Source organism: Poeciliopsis prolifica, unplaced genomic scaffold (assembly GCF_027474105.1).
Source record: "Poeciliopsis prolifica strain line A6 unplaced genomic scaffold, Auburn_PproV2 SCAFFOLD162, whole genome shotgun sequence".
Lineage (NCBI taxonomy): Eukaryota > Metazoa > Chordata > Actinopteri > Cyprinodontiformes > Poeciliidae > Poeciliopsis > Poeciliopsis prolifica.
The window spans coordinates 12,501-31,726 of NW_026562537.1; the positions used below are offsets into that span (position 1 = coordinate 12,501).

The window sequence follows — 19,226 nt, forward strand, 5'->3', positions numbered from 1 at the left end:
AAGAAAATGACTCCTTTTGTGATGCAGGATGCAACTGTTCTCCATGTGGAACCGAATCCTGCAACCCACAGACGGGTCAGTGTCGCTGTAAGCCCGGGGTCACCGGACCGCTCTGTGACCGCTGCCCAGGTAGGACACAGTTTTATATTCTGGCTCTTTTCTGTGGATTTTACAGTTTAGTCCATGAATTTTAACACTTTCTGCTTCTGTTTGCTCACTAAGTCGGGTTACTTTGCTTTGATCAAGTAAAAAATGGGAACTAGTGGTGGTGTTTAAAACACCTTCTATCAACTCCCATTGTTTGTCTCTGCACTGCAAGAACACAACATCTTACCAAGTATTTTGGTCTAATTTCTTATTCAAATGTCTAAGTACACTAGAAGACAAAACCAGCTTAGAAGTGACTTTTCAGCAAAATATAGGAACTTGTTTTGAATCAATGATTCTTGGATATTGACCAAGAAAAAGTACCAGGTCCACCAGGTCCATTATCTTTCACTGATAATGTGTCAAAATGTTACAAGTGAAAATTATCTGCCAGTGGAACTAGGATTTTTATTCCAAATTTGAGAATTATTGACTTAAAACAAGTTCATAATTGTTTTACGTTCATAATTGTGATTTCAAGAGTGATAACATGTTTGCACAAGAAATTAGACAAAATATCTGTCTTTTGTTGTGTCTTGTTCAGAAAGGGAAAGGTTTGTGTAACTTTCCATCTGGTTGTCTTGTTGTTCTAAGGACGGGTCGTTCGGCTTCAACTCGTGCTCCGGCTGTCGTCAGTGTGAGTGCGAGGCCTCGGCGGCGCTCGTCCAGCCGTGTAATCCTCAGAGCGGTCAGTGCGCCTGCCAGCCTGGGGTCAACGGACCGAACTGCAGGCAGTGCGCTCCACTGGGACTACGGACCGGACGGCTGCAAGAGTGGTGTACACACGCTAACGTTACACATCACTGTTTTCTGACTGAACTTTAGGAGTGCTTTGGCTTTGGCCATTTTATTCCACTTTATCACAAACATTGTTGTGTTTGTACTAGGTACTTCTGGTTCTGGTTTGCTCTGCATCCAGAACCAAACATGGAGAAGCAGCATTCAGCTTCTATGCAACACAAACTTCCAGAAAACTGCAAAACAGCTGAAACTCTGAGTTCCTCTAAATCTAGACGAGCAGCAGCTCTTTAGAGCTGCTTTTGATGACGGCATTACGCCAAACGTAACGCTTCAATTGTCGATTTTTGTTTTGTTTATGACAAAATGTGTTTAAACTTGATGGGCTGATTGGACTGCTCTGTGGGTCATTTCAGGGTGCGACTGTAATGGAGGTCGCTGTGACCCCCGGACCGGTGAGTGCCACTGTCCAGACGGGATGACGGGAAGACAGTGTGACGCCTGCTTGGAAAGGTACAGCGTCCCTGTGGAGGACCGGCACGGCATGCACTGCGAAGGTAAGTAAATCGCACAAACCTGCAGACCGAGAACGGAAACCGGAGGATTAATCACTGACGGACGGTGCCCTGTGGGTGTGTGCGTGGACACTCAGTGTGTGACAGCTGCGTCATCGTGCTGCTGGAAGATCTGGAGAGATTGGACGGCGACTTCAGCTCCGTGTCGCAGCAGCTGAGGAACCTCAACGCCAGCTCGATGGCCTGGGGTCAGCTGGTCAGCCTCAACACGTCCATGCAGGACGTCGCTGTGAGTTTAAACACACCATGCGTGTTTGGTGTGTTGCACGATGGAGCTGAATGAAAAACAAGATACTAAGTAACAACCGGAATCATATATTGCTACCACACCAAACATGCATTCTGGGTAAAATGTCTCCAGACTTTGAGGGAATTGTTTTATGACTTTTATTCTGGCTGAATAAACAGAAAATTTTATTTTTCTCATATTGTTAAACTTGGAAAGCCCTCAAAATCAACTGTACTTAGCGGCAATTTTCTTGTGTCATCATCACATCCTCATCTTTGTAGCAATTCAGTCATTTTTGGTTGAGAAGTTGACGCTGCTCCGTCGTGCAGGTGATAATTTAAGGAGCTTGTTTAGTGTTTATATTGCAAAACAAAACTGCAAGAAGTGCATTTTTCATTCATCTGTTTGGGTCGTTTCTCTTTCTTGTTCTGGTAAGGCCGCCATCTTTAATCCTGTTATAATCTAGCTCAGTTTAAGGATGACCAGCAGCGCCCTCTGCTGGATGGAGACCAAACTGCAACATTAAAAGACGGTCTAAGCAGACGTTCTTAGTTAATCGATCGTAACTAATTTCATAACTAATTTTAATGTAATAAACTATTAATCTATAATTTATCGTAATTTATGGTAGTGTATTAGGTTTTTTTTATGTTACTGATTTTAAATCAGTTCATGAAGCTGGACTCTTAATAAGGTTCCCAATTAAAGGTTGGCTTGTTGCAACATGCTCAGTGTGAGATCAATACATCTTCACCAAATGAACAGGTCTGTCTATTTTTGGTGTTTAATTTAAATATCTGGATTCCAGCGCGCCATTGAGAGCTACAACAACACGCTGGACGAAAGCAGGATTCGGGCCGACATGCTGGACATGGACATCGCGACCATCACAGCTGACATTGACGACTTGCACAGAAAGGTCAGAAACGCACATATGCAAGCCTCTTGTTCAATCAATATGGCTTAAATTATAAGTCAATGTTTTGTATTTTATTTTTATTGTAAGTTTCCATTAGATAATTACAAAGATATGTTTTATAACAGAAATTATAACTGTTTCTTTACGCTGCTATTATGTCAAGAAAAGTGAGAAATTTTTAGATTTTCTAGAAAAAAACAAGGGTTTGAAAAGTTTTGAAACTCAGAAAATTAAAAAAAAAAAGTCAGAATAAAATCTAAAAATTTTGGCAGTTTGTTTTTAGCAGAAATGTACTCCTGTTCATTGTTTTTTTTTTCTATCTATAACGGCCCTAATTCACAGTCATAAAATCCTGTGGTGTTTTCAGTCAGGTGTAATGACAGGCCGGGTCGGTCTGCTAGATGACAGCACCTCCCAAACCCACAACAGGGCAGAAGATCTGCTGAGATTCATCAACAACATCAGCCTGGACATAAACGGTGAGAGAAACGCCTGTTTACCCCCAAAACACAGCCGCAGATGGCGGACTGTTTGATGATCGTCTGCTTCTGTCTGCAGCGACGCTGCACATGGCGAACCAGTCCCAAAACGAAACGGAGGACGATCAGGATGTGGAGGGGCAGGAGGCGAAGATCAGGGAGGTTCAGGCCATTCTGAGGGAAATGAGGTTCAGGAGCTGTGTGGGTCAGAAGAAACTGGCAGACAAGGAGAAAAACGAAACAGAGAAATGTAAGTTACTGTTCTGAATATGCTGTTTTTTGAGGGGAAGTTTTAGCAAAGTGCCTTTTTTGGAGTCTGTATACTCCAGTTAACAATTAATCTGTTACTAAAATAGTTTGCAATTACTTCAAGAATCAATTAATCGCAATTAACTCGATTAATACCTTCAGCTGATCATTTTGAGCTAAAATATTGTGGAAATTATCACAAAATGTCCAGTAAATCCCTCCGTATGTATGTGTTAGTATTGGATCGTGTCATCAAGGAGCTGGAAAACCGTCAGCAGGAAAATGTTAACTTGACGAAGGCCATCAGGGACCGTTTGCAGCGCTTCACCTCTGAAATGATAAACCTGCGAGACGCTCTGAACGAAGCTGTGAACAACACTGCCAGAGCTGCGGAGCTCAACAGCATCAACGAGAAAACTCTGGAGGAAAACAACGTGAGAAATCTGATGAAACAAAGCCTGTGTGTGAGTGTGTGTGAATGCATCTGATGTCCGCTGTCTCTGTTTCCCTCAGAGGAAGATCGAAGACTTGTTAATGAAGCAGAAGGAAGTGAACGACACGCTAGAAATGGCTGTCGCTGATGTCACACAAGTCAACACTGTGGTTCAAATGCTGCAGGAGTCAAAAGAGGTAGGAACAAATCAAAATACATAAATATTTAGTAGTTATGTATGAGGGGGCCTCATGTAATTGGCTATTTGTAGTCAAGATTCAGAAATATTATGTTCAGTGCAAATAAAACTCAGGTTTTCGAACTCTGAAAATGTTTACATTCATTTCATTTAGCATATATTGCAATTGTGCAGAGCTAGCATTTCAAAAGTGGTACTAAGGATTCCGGACTGGATACTGCCTAGAAAGTCTGGTTAATTTGGGATGGTGTGGATGCATAACTGGTCCAAAGAAGTGAAGTCCAGTCTGCCTGTGAACCTCAGTCACATTTTGGTTGATGTGAACACTGGTCTGATTCAAATGCATATCCGAGCACCAAGAGAAACTGGAGATTGCTCCAAAAGCAGGAAGTGGACTATAATGCAAGGCATTCTGGGTAAATGTAACCAAAACAAATGTGTTTGTGTAGCGCTAGCAGGAGATATGACTTGTGGTCTTTAACCAAAGACAAAAGAGAAACAACCGCTGCAATCTGATGCTGCTCCAGTTTTGTTTACTTTTTTGAAGAATAAAGTTGCACTCAGTGTCTTCTTCAGCGCTTTTCATGCCATTTCCTTCCTTCTGCTGTATACTCATTATCCTACATCCTTAACATTGGATCGATCTTTCTTGGTTCCAAACTGCTTGTTAGTTAGTGATGTTGATTACCTGAAGCAGACCCTGAATCTATCCCTCTAAAATGTATCTGTCAGGAATATGAACATCTGGCAGCACAGCTCGATGGCGCCTGGTCACCTTTGGCAAAGAAGGTGCAAACATTTGCTGCAACCAACGACTTAATCCCCTTAGTGGAGAAGGCAGAGAAACACGCTGAGCTGCTCAATGCCTTAGCCATGAACTTGACCAGGTAGGGATCTTCTGTGTGTCCCTGTTAGACAGAAAATTCATGAATGGTTCCAATAAAACAACGTTGATCTGTGATGTGTTGCTGCTACAGTTTGATCGCTGAGACCAAGAAGGATCCGTCTGTGGATTTAACAAAAGCCTACAACAATGTTGTCAATAACATCACTGCAGCAGAACATGCTGCGAAAATGGCTGAGAAGGCTGCAAATGACACATTAGAGGTACACACACACACACACACACACACACACACACACATACACACACACTTTTATTTTTCTCCATGTTGGTTCCCATAAGACCAGCTGGTCTTTAGATGGTGATTGACTATACCATAAAGGTCCTAAAAATGCAGCATAACAAGTACACACACACACACACACACACACACACACACACACACACAAATACACGCGATCTTTTTAAAATTATCTAAATCTTTTTTTGTTGTTTTTAATATCTAGTTTTGCTTTAAATACTTTCAGAATATAAAGAACCAGGACCTTGGAAAGTCTGCAAGCGCTCTGAAGAACCACAGCATAGAACTACATGGAGAAGTCCAACAGATGAACGATGAACTCAACAACAGTAAGTACAGTGTCTTTTAATCAAAATTAAATATATTTTCATCTTCTGCTTTAAATTATGGCCCAGTTTTTAGAATCTGAAGTGTCTGTTTCCCACTTGCAGCCCTGAAGGGAGAGCTGGAAGAAGCTCAGAAACGGCTGAACTTAGCCAAGGCCAAACATGATCAAGCCATGAAGGATTTGGCAGAAATTCAGAAAAGCCTCAATTCCACCTCAAGTAAGCACTTGAATTACAAAGATTAAATCAAGACTCATGCATTGGAAAAGCTCTGTGACTGGATGACAGCAGGTTAAATATGAATCAAATGGGCTCTTCAGGTTATTCTTAGAAAGTTTGATGTGAAAAATAACTATTTATTGATTATTTATTGGATTAACAAAATAATAATTTAAAGCAAAATGTGCTTAATCTGATATATTTTTGTTTCAGTTTTGGCTTAATTAATGTGTTCTTAGTATGTTCTTTCAGCAAATAGATTTCCATTTAACTATTAATCATTTATTTCTGAGATAATTTAAATACCAACAGTAAATCTTCACTTAATGTATAAATTCACTTATCTCATCAATTTGCATATTATAGATTTTTTAATATTGTTTTTAAACTTTACATGATCACCAATTAATGTAATGTTTCAGTATTAAATTGCTCTGTACACACCTGCTTTTTATTTGCTTTTTGTTTTATTAAATTGCAGATGCGACTCAGGAGATCAATGAAGCAAAAACTGTGGCAGGTAAAGCAAACATCACAGCCACTGACGTCAACAACATGTTGCTCCCCATTAAAAAGCAACTGGACCAGTGGCAACAAGCTTACGGTGACACTAACACCACGAGCGATGACATCAACAAGGCCCTGATCAACGCCAGCGAAACGGGTGGGAATACTACCGCACTTGATTTTAGTTTTTTTTCCCCCTTTCCATAAATCGGAAATGGCAAATGGAGCTACCCAAATTGCTCTTCAACTCGTTCACAATTACTTTTAATAATTGTGCCTAAAAATGACAAAGAACCAACTAATATTTTTGAAGGTAGATATAATAAACTAAACAGCAGTTTTACTACTTTTTTATTGCCTAATAGCATTAAATTATCATAACAGAATCACACTAGAATTACCAGCAGTATTTTTTGTATCAATTTTCCTTTTCAGTAGAATGTTTATTTGGGCTTTTACTGTTTTTACTGTTTAAATTGTTTCAATTAATGAGCCATTATTGAATATTTAATAAAAAGGAAAATGAATCCTTTAATAAAAAAAGGTATTCTTAAAATGTCAAAATGATTTAGGCTTCAATAGAAATGTAAATATTGTACCCAGCCCCTACGCAGTTACAGATTCAGTAAATAACCTGTCAGTAATAAGATGATTAAGTAAGGAAACAAAACTAAAGCTGCAACTGAATATTATGTTTGTAATTGATTATTCTATTGATTACAAAGGTAGTTATTATTTTGACTATTAATCAATCTGATAAAAAACAACCCAATTAACTTACAAATAAATTAAAATATGAAAAAAATGTTTACAGTTTTTTTTTAAATAATAAAATAAACATTTTATTGCCTAAATAGCAAAAACAACATTCCTTCAGTGAATGCATCTGCAGCTAAATACTTGCGGCATGTAATTAATCCAATTAATCGGTTTAGTCCCATGCAAACACAAGAAATCTAACAATCAACTACTTCTAGACAAATTGCTGATTTTAATTTTATTAAACAAATACCTCTAAAACTTACATTATCTCAAATAATGTTTTTTCATTCTTAGTTCAAAAGCTGGAAGAAAACATCCCGACGTTGCTGAAGAAACTTGACGATCTGCAGAATTATTCCGTCCAAATGCCAAACATCTCTGAGAACATCAACCGGATCAGGCAGCTCATTCAGGAGGCGCGCAGCACCGTCAACAAGGTGCACTTTTCTGTCCAAAACTCAAAGTATTTACACATTTCTTTAAAGTTCATTGGTCTGGACTTGATTCCAAATGCGACCGGCTGTTTCCCCTCCAGGTGAGCGTGTCCATGAAGTTCAACGGGAAGTCAGCCGTTCAGGTGCGTACTCCTTCTGACCTGGCGGACCTGGCTGCATACACCTCCATGAAGCTGTTCATCAGCCCAAAGCCACTAACGAAGAGAAAACGTTCCACCTCTGATTCGAAACCACAGTTTGTCTTCTTCCTCGGCAACAATAATGTACGTCCTACAACAGACATGTTATGGCTAAAGGGACAAATTCATGTTTTCTATAATTATGTCTGTCGTATTTGTAGTCTGATAAGGAGTTTTTAGGCCTGGTGTTGGAGGGGAAGATACTGAGCTGGTATTTCAATGTTGGAGAAGAAACTATAAAGGTGACGTCGTCTCACGATGCCCGAACTGATGGAACATTTAATGGAGTTTTGTTGGATAGGTAAGAGTTTTGACCTTTTCTAACAATCATTTATAGTCAGGCTGCATTAATCAATTACTCCAGTAATTGATTAATCGGATAGCCGATTAATCAATAACCCTCTCCCAGGTTTCAGTTTTTTCTCCATTTTTTCTGTACACCTAAAAACTAATTTTGTGTTTACTTGTGTTGACTTTGACTAATATTTAAATTGCTTTGACGTTCTGAAATGCTTTATGGTGACAAACATGCACAAAATAAAAGATCAAGGAGGGGAAAAGCTGATCACACCACTGAATGGTGGGTGTTTCAGAAACTGTAAGCATGCAGATACTGAATATATGTGGACTGAGAATGGAGCCCTGAGGAACCACATATGAGATGTTTCCCCCCCCCTTAGATTTATAACTATCAAATGACACAAAGTCAAAGTCAAATGACTTTGACAAACTTCAAAAAGTTTTTTTGTCAGAGAAAGAACTCCAGTTTATTTATAAAGCACATTTCACCAACACGTTACCAATCAATGTTGTGATAAATTAAAATGAGATTGATAATTTACTTATGGACAATTATCAAAGAAATTCTACCCTTTAAAATCTTTGAAATTTTGAAAAATGCTGCAAAATATTTGCAGTAGGTACTTTGCTCTACCTGCCACTTTTGCCTGTTTTCCCTGTCAACGCTGAATGAAAGATATTTTTTAAAAATAAATTTGGCTTTAAACTGCATAGTTAATGCTTGTAACTGCTTTGTCTGTTTTCATGTAGGATGCTCCAGTACGGTCAAATGTCCATGTCTTATTTCTTGAATGATGACGAAAAGATCTTCAAGGCAGAAGGGGAGGGCAAAGGTGACATGGGCCTGCTCAACCTCCAAGCCAACAACACAGTCTTCTATGTTGGCGGACCCCCAGATTCTTTCCAGGTGAGCAAAGGCGGGCCCAGTGGCGCCCTTGTCAGGTTACACATTTCTTACCTTTCTTCAAAATGTAAGAAATCTGAAAATCAAAAATTACCAAGAAAAAGCTTCAATTTTATTTTGTAAGCATAGAAAATTTTGTTTGCACAAATAAACTTGATGTTTCTTTATGTGCTTATAATTTGTTTTACAAAAATGAATAAATTTGTTCTTATTTTCTTTCTTTCAGCTTCCCGACCCGTTTAACAATTCAACTGGATTTGAGGGCTGCATTCAACTGGAGTCGCTGAACCAGAAAGTAGTCAGTCTGTATAACTTTGAAAAAGCCTTCAACCTCAACACTAAAACAGAGAAACCGTGCAGCAGGTCAGACCACATGCTTGCTTCATTCTGTACTTAGCAGCATAAGTTTTTTCCGTTTGCTTTCCAATGGGATGGTTTAAAACAAAACATTTTTGTTAGAATGGCATAGTCAAAGTCCAGACCGAATCCCAATTGAGAAGATTTTCACAAGCCAGTAAAGTGTTCGCTGCTATATCCATCATGGCCAAATCTTTCCTCGTTAAAAATTACACAATAAAATGACAAGTTTTGCTTGTATCCTCATCTATAGGTTTATAAAGTGAAATCAACTAAATAAAAGCAACATTAGGGTAACAGATGGATGTTTTCTAACAGGTTATACTGGAAAAAATATGTTGTGACATCACAGGCCAAGGGTCAATGCCACTTTGTATTAGTTTTTCACATAAAATTTCAATGAAATATATTTATGCTAATGGTTGTAATGTGACAAAAGCTTACAGGATATGAATATTTTTACTAGCCACTCCACATCCATACAGAAACCCCATTGTAAGACTTGAACCGAAGACCTTTTTGCTCCAAAGCACTCCTCCACAGTAGTGTCATCTTTGTTATTGTTATTATTCTAAATATGCTTGCTGAATCAAATTTCTTATCACAGGTCTTCGGTGGATGACGGGGAATATTTCGATGGAACCGGCTTTGCTGAGATCAACTTTACTTCCAGTTATTTACGTCCAGTGATGGCAATTGACCAGGACATCAAACTCCTGTCACACAAAGGAATACTAGTCTTTCTCAAAAAGGAGGCAAAGACCCATTTCAATTGATTACAACACTCTGTTATCTGTTCATTGATGTCGTTCTTCAGAGGTACTCACTGCTTTCTCTCGTGTGCATCAGGAGAAGTTTTTGTGCCTGGCCGTTCTTCAGGGACAGCTCCGCCTTTATTATGATTTCAACGGTACTTTGATCGATCATCCGCCTGACACCAACGATTTCAATCTGCTGAAGATTAGTGATGGAGAGTTGAGGCTTGTGAGTCGGACATGTTTTTATCTTCTGTTTATCTTAAGTTTTGGATATGAAGCTGCAGTTGGTAACCCTCTGACTTCCCATCGTTTGGCTCCTATTTAGGAATAAAGGCAGCAAATTCTCACTGCAAAAACAAAATCTTGTCGCGTAATTTTGGTCTAGTTTCTACTGCGCCCTTGTCAGGTTACACATTTCTTACCTTTCTTCAAAATGTAAGAAATCTGAAAATCAAATATTACCAAGAAAAAGCTTCAATTTTATTTTGTAAGCATAGAAAATTTTGATTGTTTGCAATCTCAGTATACTTGAATTAAGATAAAACTAACTTAAAAGTAACTTTTCAGCAGGAAATAGCAGCTTGTTTTAAGTCAATAATTCCTGAATATTAATGAAAAAGTAAGCAGGATCGCGTTGAACACAACACTGTAGAGTTTTTGCTTCAGTACAACTGTGTCGTTTCTAATAGCCAGAATATTGAACATATTTTCATACTTTTCTCATACATTAAGAATATCAGGCCTGCCAGGAAACAGCGCAGTGCTCGTCCAATGTGACTCAACAATTGGGAGGTTTTTGAATTGGCTTGTTTTTCAGATGCCAAAAATCATTAATTTATTACCAAATCACAGCTGGGTGGTGTAATTTAGAGCTTGGGAAGCAGTAGAAACTGGGGATGCACACTGATAATGTTCTTTGCAGGGTGGTGAGGGGTTGGTGCTTATGTCCATTTAGAAATGAAAGCTATTATTCTGTTAACATTTGCCAATTATCAACAAAAACCATATCTCAAATGAACATACATTACAGTATTATAAGTGATTTTACATATTTGCCATCAGTTTTAGGTTCAACTTGTATTTTAATGAGCTGTTAATTCTGCTGCAGCATATTTACTGTATCATAATCTTCTCAGTCATTAAACTGTAAATTCATTTTCCTCTTTTTATTGTTTTCCAGCTGAAGATCATGTTTGTTAACAAGTTAAAAAAGATCACAATACAGAAGAGCAATGTCGCTGTTTTTACACTAATTTTAACAGAAGATTTACCAGATTTCAGTGGTAAATATTATCTGGGAGGAGCGCCAGAGGAGGAGATGCCTGAAAGGTGAGTGGAGCCACATGAAAGCATCTTTTTATATGTTTGTCAGTAGGGATTGAATGGTATCCATGATCATGTTGCTTTTACAGACTGTAAACTATCAGTGTTTTAAGTTTTGTTGCCTCTGGTGGGCAGAGAAAAACGTTTTTGCTTTTTTTCACTGTAAGGACCAGAGGCAGCACTAACCCTAACCCTAAACGTTTTTGTTTTTGTTCTTGTTGACAATGTTCAGTTGACGCTGTGGTGCAAAAACACAAACAAAATCTTACCAAGCATTTTTGACCTCGTTTCTGAACAAATATTTGAAATGAGACAAAACTAACTTACAAGTGACTTTTGAGCAAGATATTGGAGCTTGTTTTAAATAAATTATTTCTTCATATTAATACAAAAAAGTGCTAGTTTGACTGGCAGATTATTTAATTTATAACACATTTTCCCCATGTTATAAGTGAAATAATCAGCCAATTGCACCAGACATTAAGGTGATGAAACATGACTTTATTTGAACAGCACATTTTCAGCAACCAGGCAATTTTAAAGTGCTTTACATTAATTAGAAAGAAATACAACAACAAACCAAAGGAAAGAGCAAAACAAGGCCAGATTTATTGCTGAAACGTTTATTGTACGTTAGTTTTGTCTTTTTTCAAGTGACTGGACAAAAATACTTGGTAAGATCAAATCATGATGAGCTTATTTTTTCTACAAGCTACAAAAAACTTATTTATTATTTTACCAATTGATTATGGATCAGAACCAACAAAAAGAACAAAGATGGAGTGACTGAATATTAAATAATAATAATAACAATAATAATAGTAATAATAGCACAGCTAAAGATGTGGATTTTAAGCTGCTGTCTTTTTCTGTCTCCCAGTTTAAGCAGCTGTTTTCAGCGCGTAACTCTGTGAAGGCCTGCATCAAGAACCTGAAGAACACCGGAAATCATGTCAACATGAAGACAGTAAAAGCCTCTGGAGTCAGTTCTGGCTGTAACAGCAACCTGCTGGTAAAAGAGCACACTTACTCAAACCTACGGAGCTAAAATGATGCCACCACCATCAATGCACTTGAGACCAGAGGCAGCACTAACCCTAACCCTATGTAGCTTCATTTGCTACATGACAATGACTAGCATTGGTTTTAGCTGTGATGTTATTAATATAATGCTCTAACTCAGTGGTACCCAACTAGCTAAGCTTGTTTCTCCCATCTGGGAGTGAAGGGAGACAATGACACCCGAAGTGATGCTTATGCACAGGGAGCTATTTGGTCACCATATCATGTAGAGCAGCTTGGAATGTGGGAATCACTCTGCTGCTCTAAATCTTAAATGTGTGCATGATATATATCAAAGGAAAAGGGATGCATTGCTTTGTTGCTAATATTCAACACTATGACTACTAGATGACAAGGTCAAGAAAAAGCTTTCATTAAGAAAAAAGTAGGAAGGGAGAGGGACAGAGGTCATGCTAGCTTGACTATGACAAATATAACATGTAGATGTGCTGTGAATTTCTGTGTGTTTCAGTACAGTTACAACATAAAAAACACCAACTCTGACAAATTATCAGAAGATTAGCAGATGTTTAAATGAGCTAATTAGCAACTCTAAAATAGGTGTAACTGGAATTACCTGCAGTGAACTGAACAGAAATGACTGTTAATTCTTTTCCTTTTTGCTTTTTTGCTTTGCTCGTGTGAACACTGAACTGGTTTGCTGAAGCAGAGGAGGACTGTTTGTTCAAATGTTGTGTTTGTGCAGATCGCTCGGGAAGCTCACTTCAGCGGGGAGAGCTACATAAAGATAGCCCCAAAAGACGTTAGCAGTCAGAATGACAAATTCTACGCCAGCTTCAGCTTTAGAACTGATCAGAAAAAACGGACTCATGTTTTTCCATAAAGATCAGGTCAGAAAAGAAACTTTGATTCCCATGGTCTTTCCTGCTTCTCCTTTCTATTAACTCAGAAACTGTTTTCCATCCGTGGCTGCAGGACGGAATCTGCCAAGTCTCTTTGCAGAAGGGCAACGTTGTGTTGAGGGTGAACAACTCAGAGGTTAAGACTCAGAAGACGTACAACGACAACAACAGCCACAACGTTGCGTTCTACATTAGCCGCAGTGGGTAAGTCGGCCAGAGATGGTTTTTATTATCCTAATGTTGCAAAAATACGTCTTCAGACTTGACTTGAGTCCTAGAGCCATTTTTAATCTCTTGTACTAAAGAGTGAAAGGATGCCGGTTTACAGACTACATCTGCTGTAATGTTTTCCTGTGAAAAGATGCGGTGGAATTATGGGTGTTAGTATAAACCGACGTTCTCTTCCTGCCAACATTACCAGACACTTTGGGCTGGACGTGTCCTCAGTGGACATGATTTTAAATATTTTCTTTTCACATTTAAATCAGTAATTTATGGACTATATGAAGAGGTGCTTTTGTTTTAATTCCTTTATGTTTTAGCTCCACAGCCCCTTCTTTTACCCGTTTTACCGCATTTAGCAATTTTTGTAGTTTTTACTGGTGAAGAAATTCAGCATTAACTAATTTAAATCTTGTTCTATTTTAATATAAGCATAAATACTTACATTGTACTTCATAAGTGCTTTAAATAATATGAAGCAGCCTTCAGAGGTTTTTTGGATGGTGAAAGAAAACGCTGAATAAGTTACTTTTGGACCGCAATAAACTGAACATTGATAAACATATTTGATGTATTGATGTTGATGGCGGTACTTGATATTGTTAATGGTTTCCCCATGGTTTTATGATGTGAAGCACTTTGAACTGCTTGTTTACTGAAGTGTGCTGCACAAATAAACCTGACTGGTTAAAGGTGTTTTTTTTTTTTTTATGCTAATGTAATAACTTAAGTCTGAGGACAAACAGTCCAAACCTGAAATCATGCAATTTGACCTAGAAGACACAAAAACATTTTAGTTGTTAGTAATTTGACTTGGACTTGTTCCTTAAAGACTTGTGAATCTAAATCTGAAGCTGTTTTGTTGTTACAAGTGTTTGCTGACTGTCGGCTTCCGCAGGTTTTATCTTTTAATGGACGATGTAGTGGAGAGGAATGCCGTTAAGATGAACACGAAGCCGCCCGCTTACACGGGTCCTGAGGACGTCACCTTCCTGGGAGGATTACCTCAGCAAACCGCCGACAACCTCACAGGATGCATCAGCAATGTCATCATAAAGAGGTTAGAAAAGCCCTACAGCTTTTGATTTTGAGTGAATATGGCAGGCTGTTTAAACATAAAAACAGTTTTACCAGTTTAATTCCAGATATTTGAGATATTGTTGGAAGTGAATTAACAGATTTCTGAAGTGGTGTTCAATTGTATGCATTAAATTAATTTGTTTAATTTCCAATTGGAATCAATAAAGTATTTCTAAATTTGAATTGAATTTTGACTTGTCAAAATATAATTGAACATATTGAATTATTATTCTCATTCGTCGGGATGCAGATTTCTTATCATTATGAATTGTCAAAATGTAGTTTTGTCTAGTTAGATTATTTTTTAGATATCCATAATGTAGTTATGGACAGTTGGACAAAACCGATTTTATGATAACACAGCCTGCCAAACTGCAAAATTGCTGCCTTAGCATGTAAGTAGGATGACGGCCTGCAGAACCAAAAGGTGAAATGTGTGCGTGATTCTTGCCTTCAGGAGGGAAGGTGATCAATGGTGGAGAACCTGGTGAAGGTGAACGAAAACAAAAACGCTGTTCTGACGTGTCCAGCAGCTAAAAAACCTCAGCAGATCATCGCAGAGGAGCCGAGACGCAAACAAAAGGTAGAGCAAAACACGATCGCTCTGCTCCTCCAGGTAAAAAGGAACCGCCGCTTTAAGAAACGGTATACATTCTGTCTCAGGGGAACCAAAAGAAGCCGTCGAGATCTCGCAGCCGCAGTACCAGGGAGTCCTGCCAGGGGGAGCTGTCGCACCAGAGCGACGCACTTCAGCGGCTCCGCCCACAGCTACCAGAAATTTGATCCAGTGGTCAGATCCATGTAAGTGTGAAATTTCAGGAATTTTTTTAGAAAAAAATACTTTGAAATTTCTTTGGTTCAAAAGTGAAAATTTTGCAGGAAAAACAGAAATTTTGAGACTAATTCTGATTAGATTTTTTTCTAATGAAAGGAAAAACATTTGCATGTTTTTTCTTGCAAATTGTAAAATTTTTTGATAAATCGTTCTTTAGAAAATTTATGACAAAATTCAAAATCTGAACTTTTGGCAGAAATTTACTCCTACATACTGAGCAGAGTACGGAAAAATTATACTCAAGTAAAAATAGAAAGTAGTCGTCCAAGAAAGAGTAAAAAAAAGTCTGCAACTGAGTAACTGGTCAAATGATCAATTCTTTAATATTATAAAATTACGTAATCAGACAGATGGAAATACAAAGTTATGTGGAAATTTTGGTATTTTAAGATGGAAAATAACAGTAATTCACATAAGTAACAAAAAATAAAATCAGAAAATAGAAGTTTTTTTTCAAATCAGTTTCTTTGAATAAAAAAATTTGATGAAACTTTAACCAAAACTGTGTGTGTGTTTTCTGGTGAATCTTTGGTTAAAACATGTTTGTTTCACTTCATAATAAACTAACTAAAGTAACAGAAGTACAGTGTAGTAAAAATACTCTTAAAAGGGATTAAAAGGCCCTAAATACTCACTAATTAAACTGATTTTTCCTCAGTTCTCATCTGTCGCTGGAGGTGAAGATCAACTCCTCTGACGGCTGCGTTCTGTACGCAGCCGGCAGGCAGCATGGCGGAGCGGCCATGTTGCTCAGCGTCCTCAAAGGTCACCTGATCCTCTCAGTGGAGTCAGCCAGGAATAATGTCAAAGTGCGGAGTTTGAACAAATACGACGACGAGCGGTGGCACCCGGTAAGGTCTTCCTTGCAAGATATGTACTTAAAAATACAAATAACTACATTAAACCAGGTTACTTTTTTACATACTTCAAAATACTTCCAGAAAGTTGGTACACTTTTTATAAAGCATGCATAAAAATAGATTCCAACACAAAGACAAGAAAAATTCATTTAAAAACCCATTGCTAATACTTTTAGCGTTGTTATTTATTGTAGAAATAAATAAAACTGGTAAGACATTTTAACAAACACAAGTTGTACATTTAAAAACATCAGCTGGTTCTTTTTGATTTTTATCCAAAGTTATTAAGAGCCACTAGCAGCTTGAAAACCCCTGAACTCGTCGATCGCATTATTAGGGAAAATCATGAAAGTATCGCTTCAGAAATGGGCTCACCAGATGTTTCTCTGTCGCAGGTTTTCATTAAGCATGAAGGGAATAAAATCAGTCTGACGGTGGATGGAATCAGCAGCCGAGCTAAGAAGATAGCCGGAGCCGGAAAGATCCGGATCAGTGGACCGTTATTCATCGGAGGAGTCCCGGCTTCAGTCAAGGTTCACTGATTTCAAAACTCACACAGCTAACTTTCACCACTCAGGATATGTTAAAGTATTAAACGTTATTTTATTACTTTCCATGTCTGGTGGAGTCAAAGTACGGTGAAATGTCTGTTTCAGGAATTGTATTTTTTCCAAAAAAGGACCTTTTCATTTTACCAGTTTAAGTTATCTGCATTAAGGTGCTTTCACCCCAGCCTGGTTGAGTCCATTTTCACTCCAGTTTGTCAGCACATAAAGTTCAGTTCATTTGGGAAGAACTGAATGCAAAATTGGACCAAAAAGGCAAACTCTGGTTCACCTGCAAATCTGTTTGGTTGAAGTGAACTCTAGTTCTGTTCAAATGCATATGTGAACGCCAAGCGGACTGGAGACCGCTCCTAAAGCAGGACGTGTCTACAACACAGGGCATTATGGGTAAATACAAGGTAGCAGGAAAAATGGCTCGAGGTCTTTAGCCAACGACTAAAGAGAAATCCTACAACAGTGAAAATCTGAAACCATTCCATTTTTTCACGTTTTGTGAAGAATAAAGTTGCGCTCATTGTCTTCTTCAGAGGTTTTTTTGTTGTTTCCTTCGATGGTTCTTGGTGCAGCGCCGCCACAGGCGAGGAGGGGAACAGGTTGCTCAAAGGGTCTGGATCATTTGTCACGGCGCAAAATGTGAAAATGCAACAAATGTTGCAATGAACTGAGTCTACTGGACTGTCAGGTCTGCAAACACCCTTAGAAACCGGGTCAGGTTTACATATTCCAGAGTCAAGCGTGAGGCCTTTTGTCCGACCCTAACTGGGTCACCAACAGGACAATGAACCAAACAATAGCTCTTCTTTAACTTTTCCGCAGTTTTAGTGTGACAAACAGACAACAGACCATCAGTTTCCGGAACCAAGCGCACACGGGGTCAATGAGACTCTGGTGGACCGTGCGCAGAGTAAAAAAAAACTGATGGGGTAAAAAAGACCATGAGAGTTTAAATCCCACTGAGGATTACTGGCTATGTTCTGATTATCTTAAGTTTGAGACAGAAATAAAGTAAAAAGGTTCATCAGACATCATTCTCACTGTTTGTGTCTCCAGCCGAAACGTTTTGACGGTTTCATCGGATGCGTCAAGGACCTGAAGCTGAACGCATTTCCTGCAGGAAGCCCATCGTTCAGCCAGGGGGCGGTTCCGTGCTTCCAGAACCCTCTACAACCTGGAGTCTACTTCTCCAAACAGGGCGGACACCTGAAGATCGGTAGCTACCCTCTTTTCCTGGTTTCAGCCGTTTGAAACCTTTTTGCTCAGAGCATGCACCGACTGACGTGTCTCCGCCTCCTGGCAGATGACTCTCTGGTTCTGGGTCGGGACCTAGACATCCAGCTGGAAGTTCGACCCGCTTCAGACTCTGGGCTGCTGTTGTACGCCGGAACTTCATCTGACCAATACCTGAGCTTGTTCCTAAGCCAGGGAGAGGTGGGTTAAGGTTTCACTAGGCAGAAGAGAAACAGCAGGAGGAAGTTCAAGAAATCCTAAAACCAAAACTGAGGAAGACGTTTTTGTGTCCAGGTGACTGTTTTGGTAATCAGTGGCAAAGGTGAATTCTCTACCTCGCTAATGCCTGAAGAGCCTCTGTGTAACAGACGCTGGCACACAATCAAAGGTGGGTTTACAGAAACCAGACGTCTTCCCCAGACACGGCCGCTCTGTTAATGCTGATGTGTTCTTCCAGTGGAGAAGAGGAACAACGTTCTGAAGTTGGTTGTGGATGTCACCGCCAAGCAGAGCGCAGGCCCAAACAGAACCGTTCTGCAGGGACCAAAGCTACCGTGTACCTTGGAGGAGCACCGAGTGAGTACAATATCACAGTTCTCTGCAGTTTCCTCTTGGTCTTTACAGAGTGTCTGCTAATGCTCACACATAATGAATATTTATTTCTGTGGCTGGGATTTTAAAAAATCTAAATTCATACACCTCCCCACATCTTCATGCTCAGCTCCTTCAGACTAGCGGCAGCAACAATTAGCTAAAAAAGAGGGACTGCACCTTAAAGTATTTACAAAGATCGTGTTGCTTTGAGTGGTTGGGTCCCCTGCTTCAAAAAAAGCAATCTTCTAACGGTTATTAGGCAGATTTTCCTCCTCCTTTTGCTTCTTACCATTAAAAAAGTTATTTTGCTCAAAGGAACAACTTCAAAAATGAAATAACACACACTCCTGTTTCTCTAATCACTGGGTAAACTTTCTTTTGTCCGCCAGGTGGCGTCACAACGGCCAGCCATCCTACCGGGTTTCCCGTTTTCCACGGCTGTTTCCGCCATGTTGGCATCAACCGTCGCCCCGTGCCGTTGTCTGAGCCGCTGTCTGTTCACGGCGCCGTCGGAACCCGAGGCTGCCCTCACATGTAGAGCCTTCACAAAATACTGGTGGTGGGTGTCATGCTACTGTAGCTAATTTAAAATATATATTAATATTTATTTTATTCTTTGGGGGAGAAAAATAAGCATATTTTATATTTTCACGTTTGTGCTATGTCTGTAATTACTGGTTTCACAAAGATGCACTGAGTTAAAATTAAAATGTA

At 39.1% G+C, this 19,226-nt stretch overlaps 1 protein-coding gene across 1 annotated transcript in view; it reads left to right on the top strand.

Moving 5' to 3' along the window:
• LOC129356243 (laminin subunit alpha-5-like) overlaps nt 1-19,050 on the top strand; it is a gene marked incomplete at its 5' end in the record, with an annotated part of 31,032 nt that extends 11,982 nt beyond the window's left edge. Inside the window, 32 exons of the mRNA XM_055025842.1 lie at nt 1-129; nt 742-925; nt 1,302-1,442; nt 1,538-1,689; nt 2,498-2,608; nt 2,976-3,087; nt 3,167-3,337; nt 3,574-3,770; nt 3,850-3,966; nt 4,701-4,855; nt 4,946-5,075; nt 5,340-5,442; nt 5,545-5,658; nt 6,140-6,322; nt 7,222-7,364; nt 7,463-7,645; nt 7,723-7,862; nt 8,612-8,768; nt 8,992-9,128; nt 9,730-9,877; nt 9,972-10,106; nt 12,084-12,215; nt 13,202-13,332; nt 14,249-14,410; nt 15,094-15,231; nt 15,924-16,116; nt 16,521-16,658; nt 17,742-17,901; nt 17,989-18,119; nt 18,213-18,306; nt 18,376-18,498; nt 18,902-19,050. The exon at nt 1-129 is cut by the window's left edge and continues 35 nt beyond it. Of these exons, the coding sequence (XP_054881817.1) occupies nt 1-129; nt 742-925; nt 1,302-1,442; nt 1,538-1,689; nt 2,498-2,608; nt 2,976-3,087; nt 3,167-3,337; nt 3,574-3,770; nt 3,850-3,966; nt 4,701-4,855; nt 4,946-5,075; nt 5,340-5,442; nt 5,545-5,658; nt 6,140-6,322; nt 7,222-7,364; nt 7,463-7,645; nt 7,723-7,862; nt 8,612-8,768; nt 8,992-9,128; nt 9,730-9,877; nt 9,972-10,106; nt 12,084-12,215; nt 13,202-13,332; nt 14,249-14,410; nt 15,094-15,231; nt 15,924-16,116; nt 16,521-16,658; nt 17,742-17,901; nt 17,989-18,119; nt 18,213-18,306; nt 18,376-18,498; nt 18,902-19,050 (4,593 nt within the window). The remainder of the gene's footprint in view (nt 130-741; nt 926-1,301; nt 1,443-1,537; nt 1,690-2,497; nt 2,609-2,975; nt 3,088-3,166; nt 3,338-3,573; nt 3,771-3,849; nt 3,967-4,700; nt 4,856-4,945; nt 5,076-5,339; nt 5,443-5,544; nt 5,659-6,139; nt 6,323-7,221; nt 7,365-7,462; nt 7,646-7,722; nt 7,863-8,611; nt 8,769-8,991; nt 9,129-9,729; nt 9,878-9,971; nt 10,107-12,083; nt 12,216-13,201; nt 13,333-14,248; nt 14,411-15,093; nt 15,232-15,923; nt 16,117-16,520; nt 16,659-17,741; nt 17,902-17,988; nt 18,120-18,212; nt 18,307-18,375; nt 18,499-18,901) is intronic.
• Nucleotides 19,051-19,226: the final 176 nt, after the last annotated feature.